The sequence below is a fragment of the Diabrotica virgifera genome, chromosome 7 (assembly GCF_917563875.1).
Source record: "Diabrotica virgifera virgifera chromosome 7, PGI_DIABVI_V3a".
In the NCBI taxonomy this organism is placed as follows: Eukaryota; Metazoa; Arthropoda; class Insecta; order Coleoptera; family Chrysomelidae; genus Diabrotica; species Diabrotica virgifera.
Window position 1 is genome coordinate 103,983,807 of NC_065449.1, and position 20,033 is coordinate 104,003,839.

At 33.1% G+C, this 20,033-nt stretch overlaps 1 protein-coding gene across 1 annotated transcript in view; it reads right to left on the bottom strand.

Annotated features, from left to right (window-relative positions):
* LOC114328338 (uncharacterized) overlaps positions 1-20,033 on the bottom strand; it is a 336,316-nt gene that overhangs the window by 225,257 nt on the left and 91,026 nt on the right. Inside the window, exons 2-3 of the mRNA XM_050656916.1 lie at positions 15,070-15,434; positions 5,220-5,423 (exon numbers count right to left, since the gene is read on the bottom strand). Of these exons, the coding sequence (XP_050512873.1) occupies positions 5,220-5,423; positions 15,070-15,434 (569 nt within the window). The remainder of the gene's footprint in view (positions 1-5,219; positions 5,424-15,069; positions 15,435-20,033) is intronic.

The window sequence follows — 20,033 nt, forward strand, 5'->3', positions numbered from 1 at the left end:
TTATTAATTTGACTTATATTTGACAGTTGACAGTTATGTTGTACGTACTTGTTAGTTTTAGTTCTAATAAATTTTGTTGGTTAGTTACATAAATAAATTAAGTAAAAATGAAAAAATGACTTGTTATGTGAGGAAGGTGGAAAAACCATATGTATAACATGGGAGTAAAGTGCCTTTTCCTCCCTTGAATGATTACTGCCCTCCGCTACGCGTCGGGCAGTAAACTTCATTCTCGGGAGGAAAAGTAGCACTTTCCTCCCTTGTTATACAAATAGCTATTACATATGTGTGGACGATAACTTTTAAAGAAGAAGAGCAATAAATTTTTTCTTGGAACATTAAATTAGCATTTAATTCAGATAATACTTTGGCATTCAATTATAAATGATTTATCAAATTTTTGAACTAGTGTTCTGCTAGCTTGATTATCAAGTTAGCAGAACATGCGATAACTTTTAGAGAAGAAGAGCAATAAATTTTTTCTTGTAACATTAAATTAGCATTTAATTCAGAGAATACTTTGGCATTCAATTATATATGATTTATCAAATTTTTGAACTAGTGTTCTGCTAGCTTGATTATCAAGTTAGCAGAACATGCGATAACTTTTAAAAGAAAAGACCAATAAATTTTTTCTTTGAACACTAAATTTGCATTTAATTTACACTTAATTATGGTATAAGAATAACTGTGTTCTGCTGACTTTGTTCTGCTAACTTGATGGACGTAACAATATCACGGTTTCTACAAGAAGCATTAGCAAACTTTTTTCTTCCTGCTGCTGTGCCTAATGATAAATTATTGTTTATTTTATCTGATGCCGCACCATATATGGTGAAAGCAGGACAAAATTTAAAAATATTTTATCCAAACTTAATACATGTCACTTGTTTAGCGCATGGAATAAACAGAGTTGTGGAGGAAGTAAGAATAAAATTTCCACTAGTTAACAGTTTAATAGCGAGCGTCAAAAAGGTATTCCTGAAATCACCTGTAAGAATACAATGTTACAGAGATATGCTTCCTGCTGTTCCACTGCCACCGCAATCCATTTTAACATGTTAGGGAACATGGTTGGAAGCAGCTAATTTCTATGCTGATCATTTTGTTGATTTAAAAAAAATAATTAACCTTTTAACGGATGATAGTTGCCAATATTTATTGGAAGCTAAGCAAGCCTTCCAAAATAACATCCTCTAACAGCAACTGTCATTCATAAAATAAAATTATAGTTTTGTCCAGAAAACTATCACTCAATTAGAATCCTCCAAATTATCATTGTTAGAGAGTACAGTTTTAATAAAAGAATTTGAGTCATTGTGTCAAAACGTTAAAGGTTCTATTGGAAAGGAAATTTTTCAAAAATTTAAAGTAACCGTGGAAAAAAATAGTGGTTACCAGGTTCTTTCTGAAGTGGTTCAAGTACTAAAAATTCTGGTAAATTTGAAAAATGCCCCAGTTACATCAGTTGATGTCGAAAGAAGATTTTCTATTTACAAATATAATATATTCAGATAGAAGCCATAAGTTCAGGGTAAATCTCAGGGTAAGGGTAAAGGTCAATAGATCCGCTATAGTAATAGATAGCAATAAAAGTTAATAAGAAAAATTGTAGCCAACTTTGAGCTTCACATTACAAAATTAGTTAGAATGTTACAGGTTGTTCGATAACACAGGTGGCAGACCAAACTTATGTTTTTTTAAACGGAACACCCTATACTTTATTTTATATTCGACATCCTGTTAACTTCTCCATCACAAAAATATAAAGGTTTGTTATGTTATATAGGGCATTTACAGAGTTATAACCAATTTTGTATGAAAATCGTAACAAGTTCAACTCCCTGTATAAATAAAAATAAGCACAACAGCAATGGTTTATTAATGCAATATTTTTTTATTTATTGTCAAAATTTTCAAGAAATATTAACATTGCTAATTTTCTTTATATCAAATACAGGATGAGTCAAAACGCAAGTAGGTACATTATTTTCTCAGTAATGTTAAATAGAACACCCTGTATTTTATATCATTATTGAAAAGTAACATTACCGTACTTTAATTTTTATATAACATTTTCTATGTCCAAATTTATTAGTTTTCAAGATATTTTCATTTGTCAGAGCAAATTATTTTAGGTGTCTAAATTTATCTAAATTTTAAGTAAGCCATGACTGAATTGACAATTATTGCCGATTACTGATGATCAATCCGGTAACCAATATAGCAATGTGGCAAATAAAGAAATAAAAATAAATTATTAGTAATACATTTTACAAAAATAACACAACTACAACATGCAAAATTTTTGAAACAATTAAAAACTACTTTTTTTATGTAAATGTAACAAATAAAGAAAGAAAATTAGTAATAAATTTTACAAAAAAAAACACACAAACACAAAATACAACATTTTGTGAAGACAATTAAACACTACTTTTGTATCTAAATGTAACAATATAACAAATAAAGAACGGAAAATAATTTATCAGTAATACATTTTGCAAAAAAAACATGTTTGAAAAAATTAGAAGCTACTTTTAATAAAATATTTTTAATATTTAATTACATAAGATGTTCAAAATTACCTCCTAACACATTTATGCACGCCTAAAAACGATCATTGAATGAGCTACTTACCCTACGAAGCATTTGTAAATTAACACATCGAAATACACTTTGTATTCTATTTTTCATCTCATCCCTTGTTGCTGGAGGTATTTTATAAACTTCATTATTAACGTAACCCCAAAAAAATCAGACCAGTTTATTAAATTCTGGTGATTTGGGTGGCCACGCTACTGGTCCATTGAAAAATAAAAATATCTCGAAAACTATAGACATAGGTAGGGTTACCATAATTTATTAAGGCCAAATCCGGACAGGGGTAGTCCAAGGGGTTGTAGAAAATGTAAAATGTGAATTTGACTGTGTTGCTACCTCTACATTGTACATATAGGCGAAATGCATATGGCACAATTAAACGTACAGCTGTTTCACTACAATAAGCAACTAACATCGAAAATCTCTGCCAAAAAGACTAAGTTTTCACTCTAATGGAATATAGAACATCCCACCAGAATGAAAACAATGGGAACCTTCTCTGGTTACACCTCCGAGGCTTCTACAATTTGCCAGCCATACGGATGCTGAGACTAAGGAAGATGAGGGAATTCTACAATTTACAATTCACGTCCCATCTGCTCAGCGCGGTAAAGTTCCAACGAGAATGGTTCCCTTCATACTCAACACAGAGTAAATGTAAATCAAAAATGAATAACCATTTTCAATTTCGTTGCAAAACGAAAATACAGCCGAACCATATTCCAGTCTAATCAGAGAGTGCTGCAAGCACCCCTACCGGTTTCGAAACTTATTAGTCTCTCATCAGGAGGCACATATGCTGATCTCCCTTATCCAACCAAAACAAACCCCAGCGTGCAGTCCCGAATTGCAACGAACGAAATGGCATAGATGCCCTAGCGGCAACTGCTAGCAAAAAGACTAAGTTTTCACTCTAATGGAATATAGAACATCCCACCAGAATGAAAACAATGGGAACCTTCTCTGGTTACACCTCCGAGGCTTCTACAATTTGCCAGCCATACGGATGCTGAGACTAAGGAAGATGAGATCTCTGCCAGTTTAAAATACAGATACACCTATGTTTTAACATATTTTAGACCTAGAAAATAATATTTTACCTAGACCAACTTGGCTAGGTGCTGCGCAGAATGAAATTTCTCACCGCGCGCTGGGCCAAATCTTTTCCATTTTTTTTAGTAAAGAAAAAAATCCGGGCATTTCTCATATCCGCACGCCAATCCGGACATGTCTTTCAAATCCGGACTGTCCGGACAAAATCCGGACGTATGGTAACCCTAGACATAGGGAATGTTATATAAAAATTAAAGTACGGTAATGGTACTTTTCAATAGTGATATAAAATACAGGGTGTTCCATTTAAAATTACTGAGACAATAATGTACTTGCGTTTTGAATCACCATGTATTTGATATAAAGAAAATTAGCAATATCAATTATTCTTGAAAATTTTGACAATACGTAAAAAAATATGACATTTAAACCATTGCTGTTTTGCTTATTTTTATTTATACAGGGAGTTGAACTTGTTACGCTTTTCATATAAAATTGGTTATAACTTATACATACCCTGTATAACATAACAAACCTTTATATTTTTGTGATGGAGAAGTTAAGAGGATTTCGAATTTAAAATAAAATATAGGGTGTTCCATTAAAAAAAAAACATAAGTTTGGTGTGCCACTGTGTTATCGAACACCCTGTAACATTCTAAATAATTTTGTAATGTGAAGCTTAAAGGTGGCTAAAATTTTTGTTATTAACTTTTATTGCTATCTATGTCTTACTATGGCGGATCTATTGATATTTACCCCACTAATCAATCACCCTGTATATAGGTACGCTATTAAAATTGGAAAGTAGTATATTTGATCCATGTCACAAGAAGTGCGCACTACGAGCTGCTGTATGTGATCATGCAGGGCAAAATAAAAGGACAAGAAAGCCAAGACATAAGACGCGGTTCCTGGATAAAGATTGGATCTAAAATTGTAGTTTAATTGTAGTTCTACAAAACTGTTCAGAGCAGCGACATCGAAAATTCGAATCGACGTAAAGAGGAATATGAAATTTATTCGATACTTGTATTGGAGGCTGGTTACTGGCATTCTTGTCACTTTTAGACAACTATGAGTAGTTGCAAAAGAGGGTCCAGTTGCCGATACCAGCATCTAGTCTCGACAAGGTTCCAGGAGGAACCATCTCTTAAGAAAGGGGCAATGTTATGCCGGCATTAAATGACGTCACAGTCTAGCATCGACGATCGAACGTTCAAGATTGCCAAGGAGAATACGCGATCATCAATCAAGTCGCAGGTGTGGAATAACTCGAGAAGTTTCTACGGGAATCTAGGAATGACTTCAAAAGAAGTTCCAGAACGATTGAGTATGTATATAAATAGGTAAATTAAAATCGTAAGTTTAGTCTCAAGTATAACTTTATATTATCAAAAAATAGATGTATCTTATAAATTAATTTTATTATAAATAATTAAGTAAGTTAAAATAGTGTTAAAAATAACTGTAAAATAATAATAAAAACTGCAGTATGCAATAAATATATAGCCGAATAAAAGCACTTAACGAATGTGAACGATATTAACTGTGCTACGTACCCTACTCTTCTTCTCAGCAGATTTTGGCGGTCGTGGACTGAGCTCATCATCTACCGAAGCCAACCGATTGAATTTCTGTGTTCGTTCTTTTACGCTAATGGTTTTATCCTCAACATTAGGATCATCTACATCTGTCTTTTGTGGCGTCCCGTCTTCCTGGAAATTTCTATTTTCCGAATCCTTTCGTTTTTCTCTAGGAGGAGGCTACAAATATAACAAGGACGTAAAAAATACTAATCGAATAATTATTATCAATGCGTATTATATAGATTAAATGATGTCATCCATACATTATCGGAAGTAGAGATGAACATATAGGATTAATGGCATATTAAATAAAGGGCCGTCATCAAGTTTACAATTTCTGAAACCTTTGTCTATTGGCTGCTGCGCGAAATAATTATTCTACTGTGGAATCACAGCATTGTCTCATATTACGCAACCATGAAAGATTCTTTCGACCAATCCATCTTTTTCCTTCTACTTTCCTTGTATTATAAGGCAAGCCGCACACCAACGAAACATGAAACGAAAAACATGAAACATGAAACGTAAAACACGTTTCATGAAAATTAAACACGGCTAAACAAATCAAGTCCGCCTACCAATGAAACGAGTGTGATTCATGCTCATAACACATTTTTATTTTCGGAAAGGTTCATAAATGGCCGGACGTCTATTTGTTTAGCAGTGTTTTATTTCCATGAAACTTGATTTACGTTTCATGTTTCTTTGATGTGCGAAAGCCTTAGGCGAAGTAGATGGTATTTGTTTCCTCTAATTATATGAACGAAGTATTTTGTTTTTCTACTCTTTATGACGTTCATGAGCAGACGTTCTGAATTCATCATTTGAATCAAAGTCGAAGGACTACATACGGAATCCACGAAATATTTATACAGGAAAAGAATATCACAGAAGATTGCTGAGAATGGAATATTAGAAAACGATAACGTCGATGAAAGCCGGCAAAAACTCGAAAGATAACATAATCGACGCTGCAACAGAATCACTTAGCCCGACCGCACATCAAAGAAACATGAAACGTAAATTACGTTTCATGGAAATAAACCACTGCTAAACAAATATACGTCCGGCCATTTGTGAAACTCTCCGAAAATAAAAATGTGTCATGAGCATGAATCACACTCGTTTCATTGGTAGGCGGACTTTGAGATTTGTTTAGCAGTGTTTTAGTTTCATGAAACATGTTTTTCGGTTCATGTTTCATGTTTTTCGTTTCATGTTTCTTTGGTGTGCGGCTTGGCTTAGAGAGAGAAAAGTAACGAACACTCACATATTAAAGAAGAAAACCCCGTGGTTTAGAGAGGAAGTTAAGATAAAATGTGAAGAAAAGAAGAAAGCGTTTTTACAATACAGAACAAAACAAACACAACAGGCATACAACCACTACAAACAAACAAGAAACGAAACGAATACTTTAGTGAGGCAAATAAAAAGGGAGCACTGGCAGAGTTTCTCAAAACAGATGGAACACGACTTCTACGGGACACAAAAAGAAGTATGGAGAATGATCAGAGGGCAAAGAAAGGAGATGAACGAATTAATAAAAGCGAAACACATTCAGAAGGAAACATGGGCAGACTACTTCCGATCTCTATTTGCTAAAGGCGACGATAATGAACCAACAACACCTGAAGTTACGACAAACGAAGAAATAAACATCGAGGAGGGAGAGGTAAAGGAAGCATTAAGAAAATTAAAAAATAGGAGGACGGAATATCGAACGAACTCCTACAGTACGGAGGACAAGATCTAACTAAACAACTATTAAAACTAATACAAAAAATAATAGAACAAAACAGAATACCACAAGAATGGAGATCAAGCATCCTAATACCTCTCTTCAAAAAAAGGAGACAAATCAGACCCGGAGAATTACAGAGGGATTAACTTATTAAACACAACATTAAAATTAACAACAAAAGTGATAACAAACAAATTGAATGAAATTATAACATTAGCAGAAGAACAACAAGGTTTTAGGTCGGGAAGGTCATGCACTGACGCTATATTTATAATGAGGCAAGTTCAAGAGAAATCGTTGGAATACAACAAACCTGCATATTTATGTTTCGTGGACCTTAAGAAAGTATTTGACAGGGTCACATTAAAGGACGTTATCCACTTGTTATACTCGAGAGAGGTACCTCTGGGAATTCAAATTTTATTCAAAAATATGTGTGTACATGTGTTTTACATTTAGATCCTATATTATTAGTGTCGACTGACTCAGCACCATGCCTAGGCAAGAGTTGCCTGTTTTGCACTGTACTATGTCAATCGAAACTGTATCAATTGTACATAAAAGTAGTATTAAGGTTGGAACTAAGAAGTAACATACCCAACTATCGAAGAGATAATGCAACAGAACAAGACGGACGGTAAACCTCTCCAGCTGCTGAATACTTTGTTAATTATAATACCAATATACACCCAAATTTTACTCTGATTATGCTGTCGTTCATACATTAAGACCAAGCGTCCAAAAATAATTGTAAGTGGGTTTTTAGATAGGTTTTTATGTATTTTTTAAATTTAAATAATTTAGGTTCTTGTTTGATATGTATAGGAATTATGTTATAAAATTTAGGTCCAAAGAACATTAGGGATCTTTGTGTTACTGATTTTTTGAACTGCTGAATACTAATATCCATATTTGTTACTGATCGAGTTAATCGGTTGTCTTGAAATTTAAATTTGTTTGAGTTTATATAAACATTTAAAACACAGTTGTAGATGTAGAGGGATTTAACACTAAATATCTCGGATTCATCATATAATTTTTTTGTTGGATACAGTTTTCTTTTTTTAAAAATTATTTTTAATAGAGTATTTTGAACTGTTTCTAAAATGTTAAGAGTTTTGTTAAACGCGCCACCCCATGCTACAATACAATATCTTAAGACTGATTCTGCAAGCGAGTTAACCATGAATAATTTTTTCCTGGGTAGAATATCTCTCAAGATATAAAATTTATGCATTAGAGCCCTTATTCGTTTACTGACATGAGTGATATGATCTGACCAACGTAAATGTTGATCTATGAAGACACCTAAATACTTTATAGAGAAAACTTTTTCTATTGAAGAACAGCAGTCACAATTTTGTCCTTGACATTTTGCGTTATGCAATTTTATATGAAAATTTGTAGGTTGGTCAACAATTGTTGGGCTAAAGGCGATATATTTTGTTTTATTAATATTTAATGTCAGTTTGTTAAATTTTAGCCATAAGTTTAGCTGTTTTAGGTTCATTTCAGAGCTGGTTTTATAATTTAATTTAATTTAATAATTAAAACGATAGAAAACATCTACCAGAACAACACAATAAAAGTAAAACGGAAGATGAACTAACTGACCCAATTGAAGCTGACAATGGGACAAGACAGGGGGATTCCTTGAGTCCTTTATTATTCAACCTGATCATGGACGAAATAATAAAAAAAGTAAGAACTAAAAAAGGATACCAAATGGGAGAAAAACAACTTCAAATAATCTGCTATGTGGACGATGCAATACTAATCTCTCAAAGTGAAGATGATTTACAACGTATGCTGCACCAATTCAACATAATCGCCAGAAAATTTAACATGTTAATTTCCTCAAAAAAGACAAAATGCATGGTTATAACAGCAGATCCAATAAGATGTAAATTGGAGCTGGAAGGTCAGATAATAGAACAAGTGATGGAGTTTAAATACCTACGCATCACACTATCTAGCTACGGAAGACTCGAAACAGAAGTGGAAGATCAAGTGAATAGAGCAAACAGAGCCGCAGGTTGTCTGAATGACACAATATGGAGAAATAAAAATATCGTAAAAGAAATGAAAGGCAGAATTTACAAAACAGTCATTAGACCAATAATGACATACGCAGCAGAAACACGACCCGACACAGAGAGCACAAAAAGATTGCTCGAAACAGCGGAGATGAAAACCCTTCGAAAAATCGATGGTAAGATTCTATGGGACAGAGCTAGAAGTACAGATATACGACGGAGATGCAAGGTGGATAACATTAACAACTGAGTAAGAAACAGAAGAATAGGATGGAATGACCACATAAGCCGAATGACAACAAATAGGGTAGTCAGGACAGCGAGAGACGGTTCCCCAATAGGAAGACGATCAGTGGGAAGACCACGAAAACGATGGAACGACAACTTATTAGAGGCACATTGAAAAAACAGACAGTCATGTCTATACAAAAAGAAGAAGAAGAAGAAGAACATATTCATTCGAAGTGTGCGAAACCCACTATATATTTATGATCCGTCGATAGCACCACAATTCGAATGCTCCACAATTTTTTTAGCATTGTGGTTTTTAACGTCCATCTCTCACAACCATACAATAGGATACATCACATATGTATAACATTTCAGGACCTTCTTGCGAATATGCATCGACAGGTTTCTGTTACATAAACTGGCTTCGAGGCCATACGAGCCTTACGTGATATTTCGATCCTGGTTATCTCTTTATCAGAATCGCAATTTACATTTAACCAGCTGCCAAGGTATTTAAAGTGGTTTACACGTTCTATCTCCTCTCCATTAAGAAAAAGCAGCCCTTGATCTATATTAATCTTTCCAACTGCTATCCACTTTGAAAGGACTTTCCGATATTTGGCTTCAATGATTAGATTTACTAATGTCTGGAGATCTTGTAAAGAATGGGTGTATCGTCAGCGTATCTAATATTGTTGCTTATTTCTCCGCGTAGTCTTACTCTCTATTGTTTGTCATCCAAAGCCTCCATAACGATTTCTTCAAAGTACAGGTTAAAAAGACTGGGTGCCAAAAGACAACCCTATCGTACTCCACGTTTGATTGGTAGTTTTTTAGTAGAGGCTACTTGATTGTAAAGTTTTTAGCAGTCTTATATCGTAGTTGTCAAGTCATACTGACCGCAGGCAATCGAAGTGTGTCTAGTGTTGTACTCGGTCGAATGCCTTTTTGAATTCGATGAAATAAACATAAACTTTCTTTCGGAACTGACGACTTTTTTATAAGAGAAGACGCATACAAAATAGTGCCTCTATAGTTCCTAGTCCATTTCTAAATCCAAATTGCTGATAATCTATTCTACTTTCGCACAGAAGGAATACTCGGTTTTGTATAATTCATAAAAGTATCTTAAGTGTGTGACTCATTAAACTGATTAGTCTACAATGCTCCTCTTTGGTAATGTTATAAACCAGGGGTGGCCAACCTTTTTAAGTCGAGTGCCAATATGAGAACAACAAAAATTTGGCGTGCCACTAAAATTTTTCGACATACTAATATGAATACTATATATTAATAATATACGGTACAATATGTATTTCTTATGTAAATTCCACATTTTTCCGTTTAGTCAAGATAGTGGAGGTTTAAAAAATAACGTAATAAGTAAAACATAACAACAAACTTACTTTATTGTTAATAAAAATAAAATAAAAACGTTAAACAAAAAAACTTAAATATTTTCTTATTATCTAAAATTCAAATTATTAAACAGTTACTTATTTAATGTGGTATTTGAACTTGTATTTTTTTAATTAATTCATCTATATTGGGATTAATTTCGGAACTAGCCAACAGAATTAGATTTTTTAAATGCATGTCAGTTAATCGTGACCGATATTTTGATTTTATTATGTTCATAATAGAGAACATTTGCTCACAAACGTACGTTGAACCAAATCTACAACAATATCTCAGAGCTAACTCGTGTAAATTAGGAAAATTGTTTGCTGGTACAAATTTCCAAAATTCAATATAATTGGGATCAGTAACAGTTGAAATAATTTCCCTATATTTGGTTTTTAGTATAGTGTGGTTCTGTAAATCAATAATTTCGATCTGTATTTCAGCTGAGTAACAATTGATATCTTGCAGAGAAATAGAAAAAGGATTTATGAAAAGGTCAACATTCATTTTGTCTTTTTGAAAATCTTCAAACCGGGTATTGAATGAACCTAGCAAAATAGATATAAGGTTTTTAAATCTGTCATAATTTGGAGTTCTACTGACCTTGTTGGCTAATTCCTGCATTAATGTGAAATGTGTCAATCTCTGTTCTCCAAAATCGTTACAAAAAAGCATAAGTTTATTCACAAAAGAAGATATATGACCAACTAGAGTAGGAAAAATACAATTTTTTCCCTGTAATCTTAAATTTAATTGATTTAAATGTCTCATAATATCAGTGAGAAAGGCTAAATCCCAAAGCCAATCTTTATCATTAAGTAACGAGCACTCACTGGGTAGTTCATTGTTTTCTTGCAAATATTTTAAGACGCACTCCTTCAAGTTCCAAAACCTTTCGAGTGCATTTCCTTTGGAGAGCCAGCGCACACTGCAATGGAGAAGTAACTCTCCATCTTGCTCCGTTTCTTCCGCGAACAGTTCTCGAAATTGTCGTCGATTCAATGCCCGAGCTCGTATTTTGTTAATGCAGCGTGTTACAGGGTCAACAACAGATGACATGTTTAGGTCCTTGGCACAAAGAGCTTCCTGGTGAATAATACAATGGTACTTAAAAACTTTTCTTCCCAAATAGTTTTCCAGTAATGTAACAAACCCCTTTAGTCTACCAACCATGCAAGGAGCTCCATCTGTACAAACACTATCTAATTTTGACCATTCAACTTTGTTGACTTCGATTACGTTTTTAAGCTGTTGAAAAATGTCCTCTCCTGTTGTTGTGACTAGTTGGCGCAAATCCAGAAGCTCTTCGGCATTTTCAAAATTATCATTGGTATAACGGACAAAAATGCTTAACTGCGCATTTTCTGTGTTGTCACAACTTTCATCCAACGCTAAAGAAAAGAATTTGCAGGATTGTAATCCACTTATAATTTGGGAAACAACATCCTGGCCCATATCATCTATACGGCGCATGACTGTATTTCGGGATAATGCAATATTATCGACCATATTTTTGATCTTTACATCTCCCACATTTTTAGCAAATATTGCCAGACTATTTTTAATTATCTCCTCTCCATCAGAGTAGGCTTTTTTCTTCCGGGCTAACAGCAGAGAAAGTTCATATGATGTTTTAACCATAGTTTCCATTTCATCACTTCTCTTCTGAAACAGTGACTGTTGGCTGGCTAGGGTTTTCTTTTTTTTTTTCAATAAAGTCGGCTCGCAAATGTGAACCAATAGGATATTTGTTGCTGAAGTCCTTATGCAGTTGTTTATAATGTCGTTCCAGGTTAAATTTTTTCGGAACTGCTACAGACAATCCACATATCAAACAAACAGGCTTTGAAGTATTACGATTAGTAAATAAAAATTGTTCTTCCCAAGCAGGTTGAAAATCGCGAATTGCAATATCATCTTCGTATTTTCGTTTTGAAGTCGAAGGCTTACTCGTGGACATATCGAACAAATACTTTTAAAATTTTAAAGAAACAATGCGCGATGACAAAATGTGCACATACAACGGGGCAGTTTAAAATAAACTAAGCAAGGGTAACGCAGTCCTATTGCACATTACGACAGCTAGGATCACGTGCACCAATCGCAGCAATATCGCTCGCCAGAGGATGCAATAATGCCGCATCTATCGTAACTTCCGTAAACCTACCAAGTTTCTTCTTATTATTTTTTGTTTTTCAAGTTTTAATTTTTTTGAAAGTTTTTTAATCCAAAACGCTACGCGTGCCACTGATAGGACTCAATCGTGCCACAGAGTGGCACGCGTGCCGCGGGTTGGCCATCCCTGTTATAAACAGTGACTCCAACCAGTCATCTGGTCCTTTTCCTTCGTTGTAAATTTTGTTAAAGAACGTGGTTAAGTAGGTAATATTTCCCTCGTCCAAAAGTTTAAGTAGCTCAGCAGTGATTTGATCTGGTCCACGTGCTTTATTATTTGTGGCTTGCTGCATTGCTTTTCTGACGTCCTATTTCAGTACGTATACTGGGACCTCTGTCTAACCGGACCTCACAGGTAGTACGTGTAGCATTTTCTCGAGAAGCATCGTCAAAAAGGCCACTGATGTATCTCTCCCATTCTTTGAATTGTCGTTCGTGATCACAAATTTTTTCGTCTGCGTTTTTAAGTACGTGCAATGAGCAACAGGCTGTAGTGCATAATGCAGTAGATAAGACAAGATAATTCTTTCAAATTCCGCTGACTTTTGCGCTTCAATTAACATTTTCGAATAGAGAGTTTTAAACGAATACACTTTTCCAGTAGGGATCAAGGGAATAATTAACACCGAGACGCAACATTCCATCACTTCGGTACTGCTCATCCATAGGTCGATGTGATACGCCAGCTTATTCTACTTTAAGTCACAGATCCATTTTATAGATTTACTGTTGGTATGAAGCAACAGTAAGCCGGGACGTTGTATGCTAGTATTGTTCCATGACTTGCCTGACAACAAAAACTGCATCGTTACAGGATCGTCCGGATCTAAAGCCTTGTTCATCTGTTAGATCTATTTCGTTGGTGATTTTGGTGGTTATGACTTTTGTGGTCAATTTCAGAGCGGTACTGAGAAGTTTATTTCTGTGTAGTTTTCGGTTACCGTTTTATCACCCTTTTTAAACATTAAGATGGTTGTGCTAATGCGCCAGCTGTTAGGTATTGTCTGTCCCGAAAGAATTTTTTGTACAAGTATCCTTAGTTGTTCACAGTGGCGGATCGTGATTTTTACAATAGAGGAGGTTATACCTAACTGTAAAATATCTAGACAAATTTGCACTAGCAAAAAAAATTCGCCAAAAAAATCTAATTTAAGACCCCATTTTTTTGAACATTTTTTATTTACATTTTATAATCTCATCATAATTCATAATTTCATAATATCATATCATTTTAAAAATAGATAGTCAAATTGTAAAAGTGTATTACCAAAGTTTGTGTTGTTTATTTGTTAACAATTCTATCTCTGTACGTAGATATGCATATCAAAATAAATACAGATTTGAACTTTTGCAGGCCATACAGGTTGAAGGTTCACATTTTTTAATATACTGAACTGAATTTTTTTAATTCTAAAAGCGGCCTACTGCGAATCCAAAAACACGGTAAATTACCGATATTTTGCTTTGCATTACAGATATCGGAAAAAGTTATTTGAACAAGTTGTTCCAAATATTATTCTAACCACACATACCAAATTTCATCACAAAATTCGCACTTTTAGTTTTTTCATTATTTGTAGTCGGGATCCTAAAATTGCAGAGGAGGCTGCTGGCCGATCAGCCGCCCTTGCCCAATCTCCGGGCAGCCTGTGCGTTTACCTATAATGCAGCTCTAAGGAAACCGGGTCTCCGTAAACGCTGCTGGGCTGCGTGGAGCATTAGCAAGTGAGATTTTCCGTCCAGTTTTAGGATCCTGACTACAAATAATGAAAAAACTAAAACTGCGAATTTTGTGATGAAATTTGGTATGTGGGGTTAGAACATTATTTGGAACAACTTGTTCAAATAAGTTTTTCCGATATCTCTAACGCGAAGCAAAATAGCAAAGTAAACAAAACAGTGTAGCATGTGTAAAAAATGTATGGGCAGGCTAAGCCTCCCTTGCCTACTCTGACCAGCCGCCACTGGTTGTTCAGTTAATGTGTTTCCACTGGCACCGTATTTCAGCATAGATATTAGTTAATTTTATATTTTACTTGTCTCCTCAAAAACGCATTGTTCACTTTTTCAATTAGGATAAGACGAACTTACACTAGAATGACTGAGCTAGACGAACCCTTAACAATCGGCTTTCATTGTTATACATTAACCTCCCAACTTTCTGTGATAGTTTGAGTGTTAAAAATGTTTTGATTTCTGAACAAGTTTATAATTTTGTTTCCAAAGAATATTATACCTGGGGAGTTTTTTGAAGATCGTTTAAGGACGTTGTTGATCCCAAAGACATTGTATCCAACGAATTCATTGATGCTGAACTGGGAGGTGGCGGTGGTGCTCGATATGGAGGAGGCTGTCGCGACGGTGTCGAAGGCGATGAAACCGATGAATCTACCACTCCTAATCCTGCTGGAGATAACGGAAGTCCAACAGAATTGCGAGGATCATGTTGTGGTGAATAGAAGACGGAGTTGTGTGATGCCGGAGATGGTAATGTATCGTAACTGCTGTATTTTAGATTAAGAAGAATAACTTTTTCATCGCCTTCTGCTTTTGTAACGGCTAATTTGTTAATGTAGGACTTAAACCGTGATCTATTCTCATCTGAAACAAAAAAAGTATTATTACCATTTGCAGTTGAATTCTTTTAAGAAACAGTTTACTTAAGTAACCTTAAAAAACCTTATCACCGTCTTAATCACTGACCCTTACGTTGTATACAGGGTTATTAATTAGTGGGGTACAGCTCGATAGATCCGCTATAGTAATAGATAGCAATAAAAGTTAATAACAAAAATTGTAGCCAGCTTTGAGCTTCACATTTTAAAATTACTTAGAATGTTACAGGGTGTTCGATAACATGGTCGCAAACCAAACTTTTGTTTGAACCAGTTTTTTTTTAATGGAACACCATGTATTTTATTTTAAATTCGAAATATTCTTAACGTTTCCATTACAAAAATATAAAGGTTTGTTATGTTATACATGGTATTTACAAAGTTATATCCAATTTTATATGCAAATCAACTCCCTGTATAAATAAAAAGTTCAACTCCTTGTATAAATAAAAATAAACACAACATCAGTGGATTATTGATGCCATATTTTTTTATCTATTGTCCAAATTTCCAAAAATGATTGTTATTACTAATTTTTTTTATATTGGATACAGGGTGGGTCAAAAAGCAAGTACATTATTTTCTCAATAATTTTAAATGGAACACCCTGTATTTTATATCACTATAGAAAAGTGCCATTACCGTACTTTAATTTTTATATAACATTCCCTGTGTCTAGTTTTCGAGATATTTTCATTTTTCAGAGGAAATTATTAATTAGGGGTCTAAATCTTTCCAAATTTTGAGTAAGCTATGACTGAATTGTCTATAACTGACAATTTACGATTACTTATTATCAATCCGGTAATCAATGTAACAATGTAGCAAATAAAGAAAGAAAAATAATTTATTAGTTATAAATTTTACAAAAAAAAATCACAAACACAGAATACATTTTTGAAAACATTAAAAGCTACTTTTAATAAAATATTTTAAAGATTTAATTACATAAGCTGTTCAAAATGACCTCCTAACACATTATGCATGCCTAAAAACGGTCAATGAAAGAGTTACTTACACTACGAAGCATTTGTAAATTAATACTTCGAAATACACTTTGTATCCTATGTTTCATCTCATCCCTTGTTGTTGGAGGCATTTTATAAACTTCATTCTTAAATTAACCCAAAAAAAATCAGTCCAGTTTATTAAATTCTGGTGATATGGGTGTGGCCGCTCTACTAGCCCATTGAAAAATGAAAATATCTCGAAAACTAATAAATTTAGACATAGGGAATGTTGTACACAAATTAAAGTACGTTAATGGTACTTTTCAATAGTGATATAAAATACACGGTGTTCCATTTAAAATTACTGAGAAAATAATGTACTTGCGTTTTGACTCACCCTGTGTTCGATATAAAGAAAATTAGCAATATCAATCATTTTTTAAAATTTTGACAATAAATAAAAAAAATTGGCATCAATAAACCATTGCCGTTGTGCTTATTTTTATTTATACAGGGCGTTGAACTTGTTACGATTTTCATAGAAAATTGGTTATAACTTTGTATATACCCTGTATAACATAACCTTTGTACATACCTATAACAAACCTTTATATTTATTTTTGTGATGAGACAGTTAAGGATATTTCGAATATAAAATAAAATACAGGATGTTCGATTTAAAAAAAAAAAGTTTGGTCTGCCACTAGGTTATCGAACACCCTGTAACATTCTAACTAATTTTGTAATATGAATCACAAAGTTGTCTACAATTTTTGTTAATAACTTTTATTGCTATCTATTACCATAGCGGATCTATTGAGCTTTACCCCACTAATCAATCACCCTGTAAATAATGTGAATCACCTTTATTTATTGTCCTTTTCATGATCATTTTTCAGGGCGTCACAAATGATAGGAAAAAGGGTAAGTCCGTGATAATACACATTTATGACATTTATTCTAACACGACATTTTAGTTAAATCTGACAGTTGTCACATTTTATTTTCAATTTAGAATAAAAACAAATCAAATGTGTTTCTTGCATTTATAAAATGGTATTTTCTTTGATTTGTATAGTCTTATAAATTATACAGATTATATTTGTAATATTATTATCTAATTAAAAAAAATTATTTTTTTTTATTATGGCGCCATCTATCGACAACTAGAATAATCACAGAACTAGAAGTAATCACCGACGTGCCTTTTTTTCTGTCATATACAATTGAATACGTTAGAAAGAAATCGAAAAACTGTGACGCACTGAAAGATGATCATGAGAAAAAGAATACTATTGTCGCCCAAAATTGTTGCTGAGATTTTTTAAATCCATTGTTACAGGTGTTCAATCTAAAGGAGTTTTTCTTTTGAGGCTAAAATGTGAGAGTAGGTACTACTCTGCACACTAAATCTCAAAATTAGCAGGATATTTCTTTTAAAAAAATTCACAACAAATATTTAACTCACTGACAATTCTTACGAATTTTTTAATTTATATACTTTGATATACTTATAGTATGTACTAGCTGAACCGGCAGACTTCGTACTGCCTCAATAGAGAAAAAAGCTAAACTTTTGTATACAATACACTTAAAATAAATAAAAAGAATTCGTAATTAATAAAGAAATGCTCGACATGAATGAGGTTTAATTACTTTTTCTACGACCGTTTAATAACATGCTCATTATTCGCTATTTTTTCATAGATAATAGCACCCATTACTGTACCCGTGAGTAATAATTCATTACTCACGGGCTGAAGTTACTCACGGGTCATTACTCACGGGCTGAAGTTAGATTCAAGTGGCGCATGCCACTTTTAATATTAATCGTATATAAACTGCAAATAAAATTACCTAAACTTGTTTATTTAATACAATAATTATTGTAATCTATACCAATAATTAACTTCGAAAAATTTTTAAAGGAATTTTAACTGTAACAATGTCAGTATATTTTGTACGTTTATATCTTGTTTACTAAAAATTTTGACGTTTATCATTTAATTTAGTGACAGTGACATTAGCGCATTTTGTTTATGTTAATTGGAGTTTATAACTAATATTGTGTTTGTTTTTCAAGATATATTGTGTTAAATATGTTATAACATATTATGTATAGTTATATTATTATATTATATATAGTTAAATGTAAATATACATTATAACTATACAGGGTGTCCCGGAAAATAGTGCGTTCCTTTAAGGTATGGAGAGAATACACAATTTGGAACAAAAAAGTCCTATACCATTTTTTTCTAAAGTTAACCGTTTCCAAAAAAAAGTTAACATTGTTTTCCATATACCTGTATTTTAATGTTTGGAAATTTTAATAAACTAGCAACATCGTACGCACTACGGCATAATAACATAATAAGAACTCGTTTGTGATTGTGATGAACAGTATTTAAAATAATCCAACCTAATAGTAGGTAATACTTATGTATTTACTATTTGTTTACTAAAATTATTTTCTTTTGAAATGTATTGAAATACCTATTGCATAATTTTAAACGAATTACACATCTTTAAACATAAAAACACATCTTTTAACTAAACTAGTATTATGTATTTAGTAAGGTTTAAATGGGTTGAATGCTGAGTATTGCTGAGGGCTTTAACTGAATTACATAGTTTTAATAGTTTACAGTAGAATTTAAATACACCAGATAATGTCTCAGTAATTTGTTTACTTGTGAACTGAAATAACTAAGTTGTACTTACTTGAAAATAATTAATATACCGAATAGATGTTTCAAGTAACCTTTCACAAACACCATTCATAGGTAATAACATAATAGGTAATACACTCACTATTCGAAAACATTTTCGGCATTGACACTAAACAGGATTCTTTAAAACTATCTGTTTACTATCATCTTCTATTTATTTACATGGGACTGTCTATGCTTAAATTTGCGTACCGCACATAGTTGTCATATTTAAATTTGGAGACCAAAATACATTTTAATTTTTTGGTCAAACGGTTGCATTTAGAAAAAAATGTTATAAGAGTTTTTTGTTCTACATGGTGCCTTCTACCTATACCTTTAAGGAACGCACTATTTTCCGGGACACCCTGTATATTGAAATACGTCCACCGACAACAGCCATTTCCTATTTATAAGATTCACTGACCGTAGGTACAAATTTAAGCTTATAATTTTTCGGAAACGAATAGAACTTATATTGACTATTTCTAGTTGTATTTTTACAATAAATAAGAATTTGGTAATAGTAGGCAACCAATTATTCAGCCACGTACTATAGGTAAATAGCATTTAGGTATGTTTGTAAATTATTATAATATAAATCTCGAGTAGTTGATAATTAAATTTTTTAATAATTAAAATTAAAAAAAAGGTCGTAGAAAAAGTATAGTATTCTACTCGCATGTAATGGCTATTACTCACTCTGATGAATTACGACACTCGCCTACGGCTTGTGTCGCAAACTTCATCATCGTGAGTAATAGCCATCATTACATGCTCGTTGAATAATATACTAATTTTCAATTAATTACACATGATGTTTGAAGTAATAAAGTTTAGTTAGAAGTAACAAAATAAAGTTTGTAGTGCAACAGTTACTATCTTAAAGGACCCCGCAGAAACCTTATGGGAAATGGCCCTCTG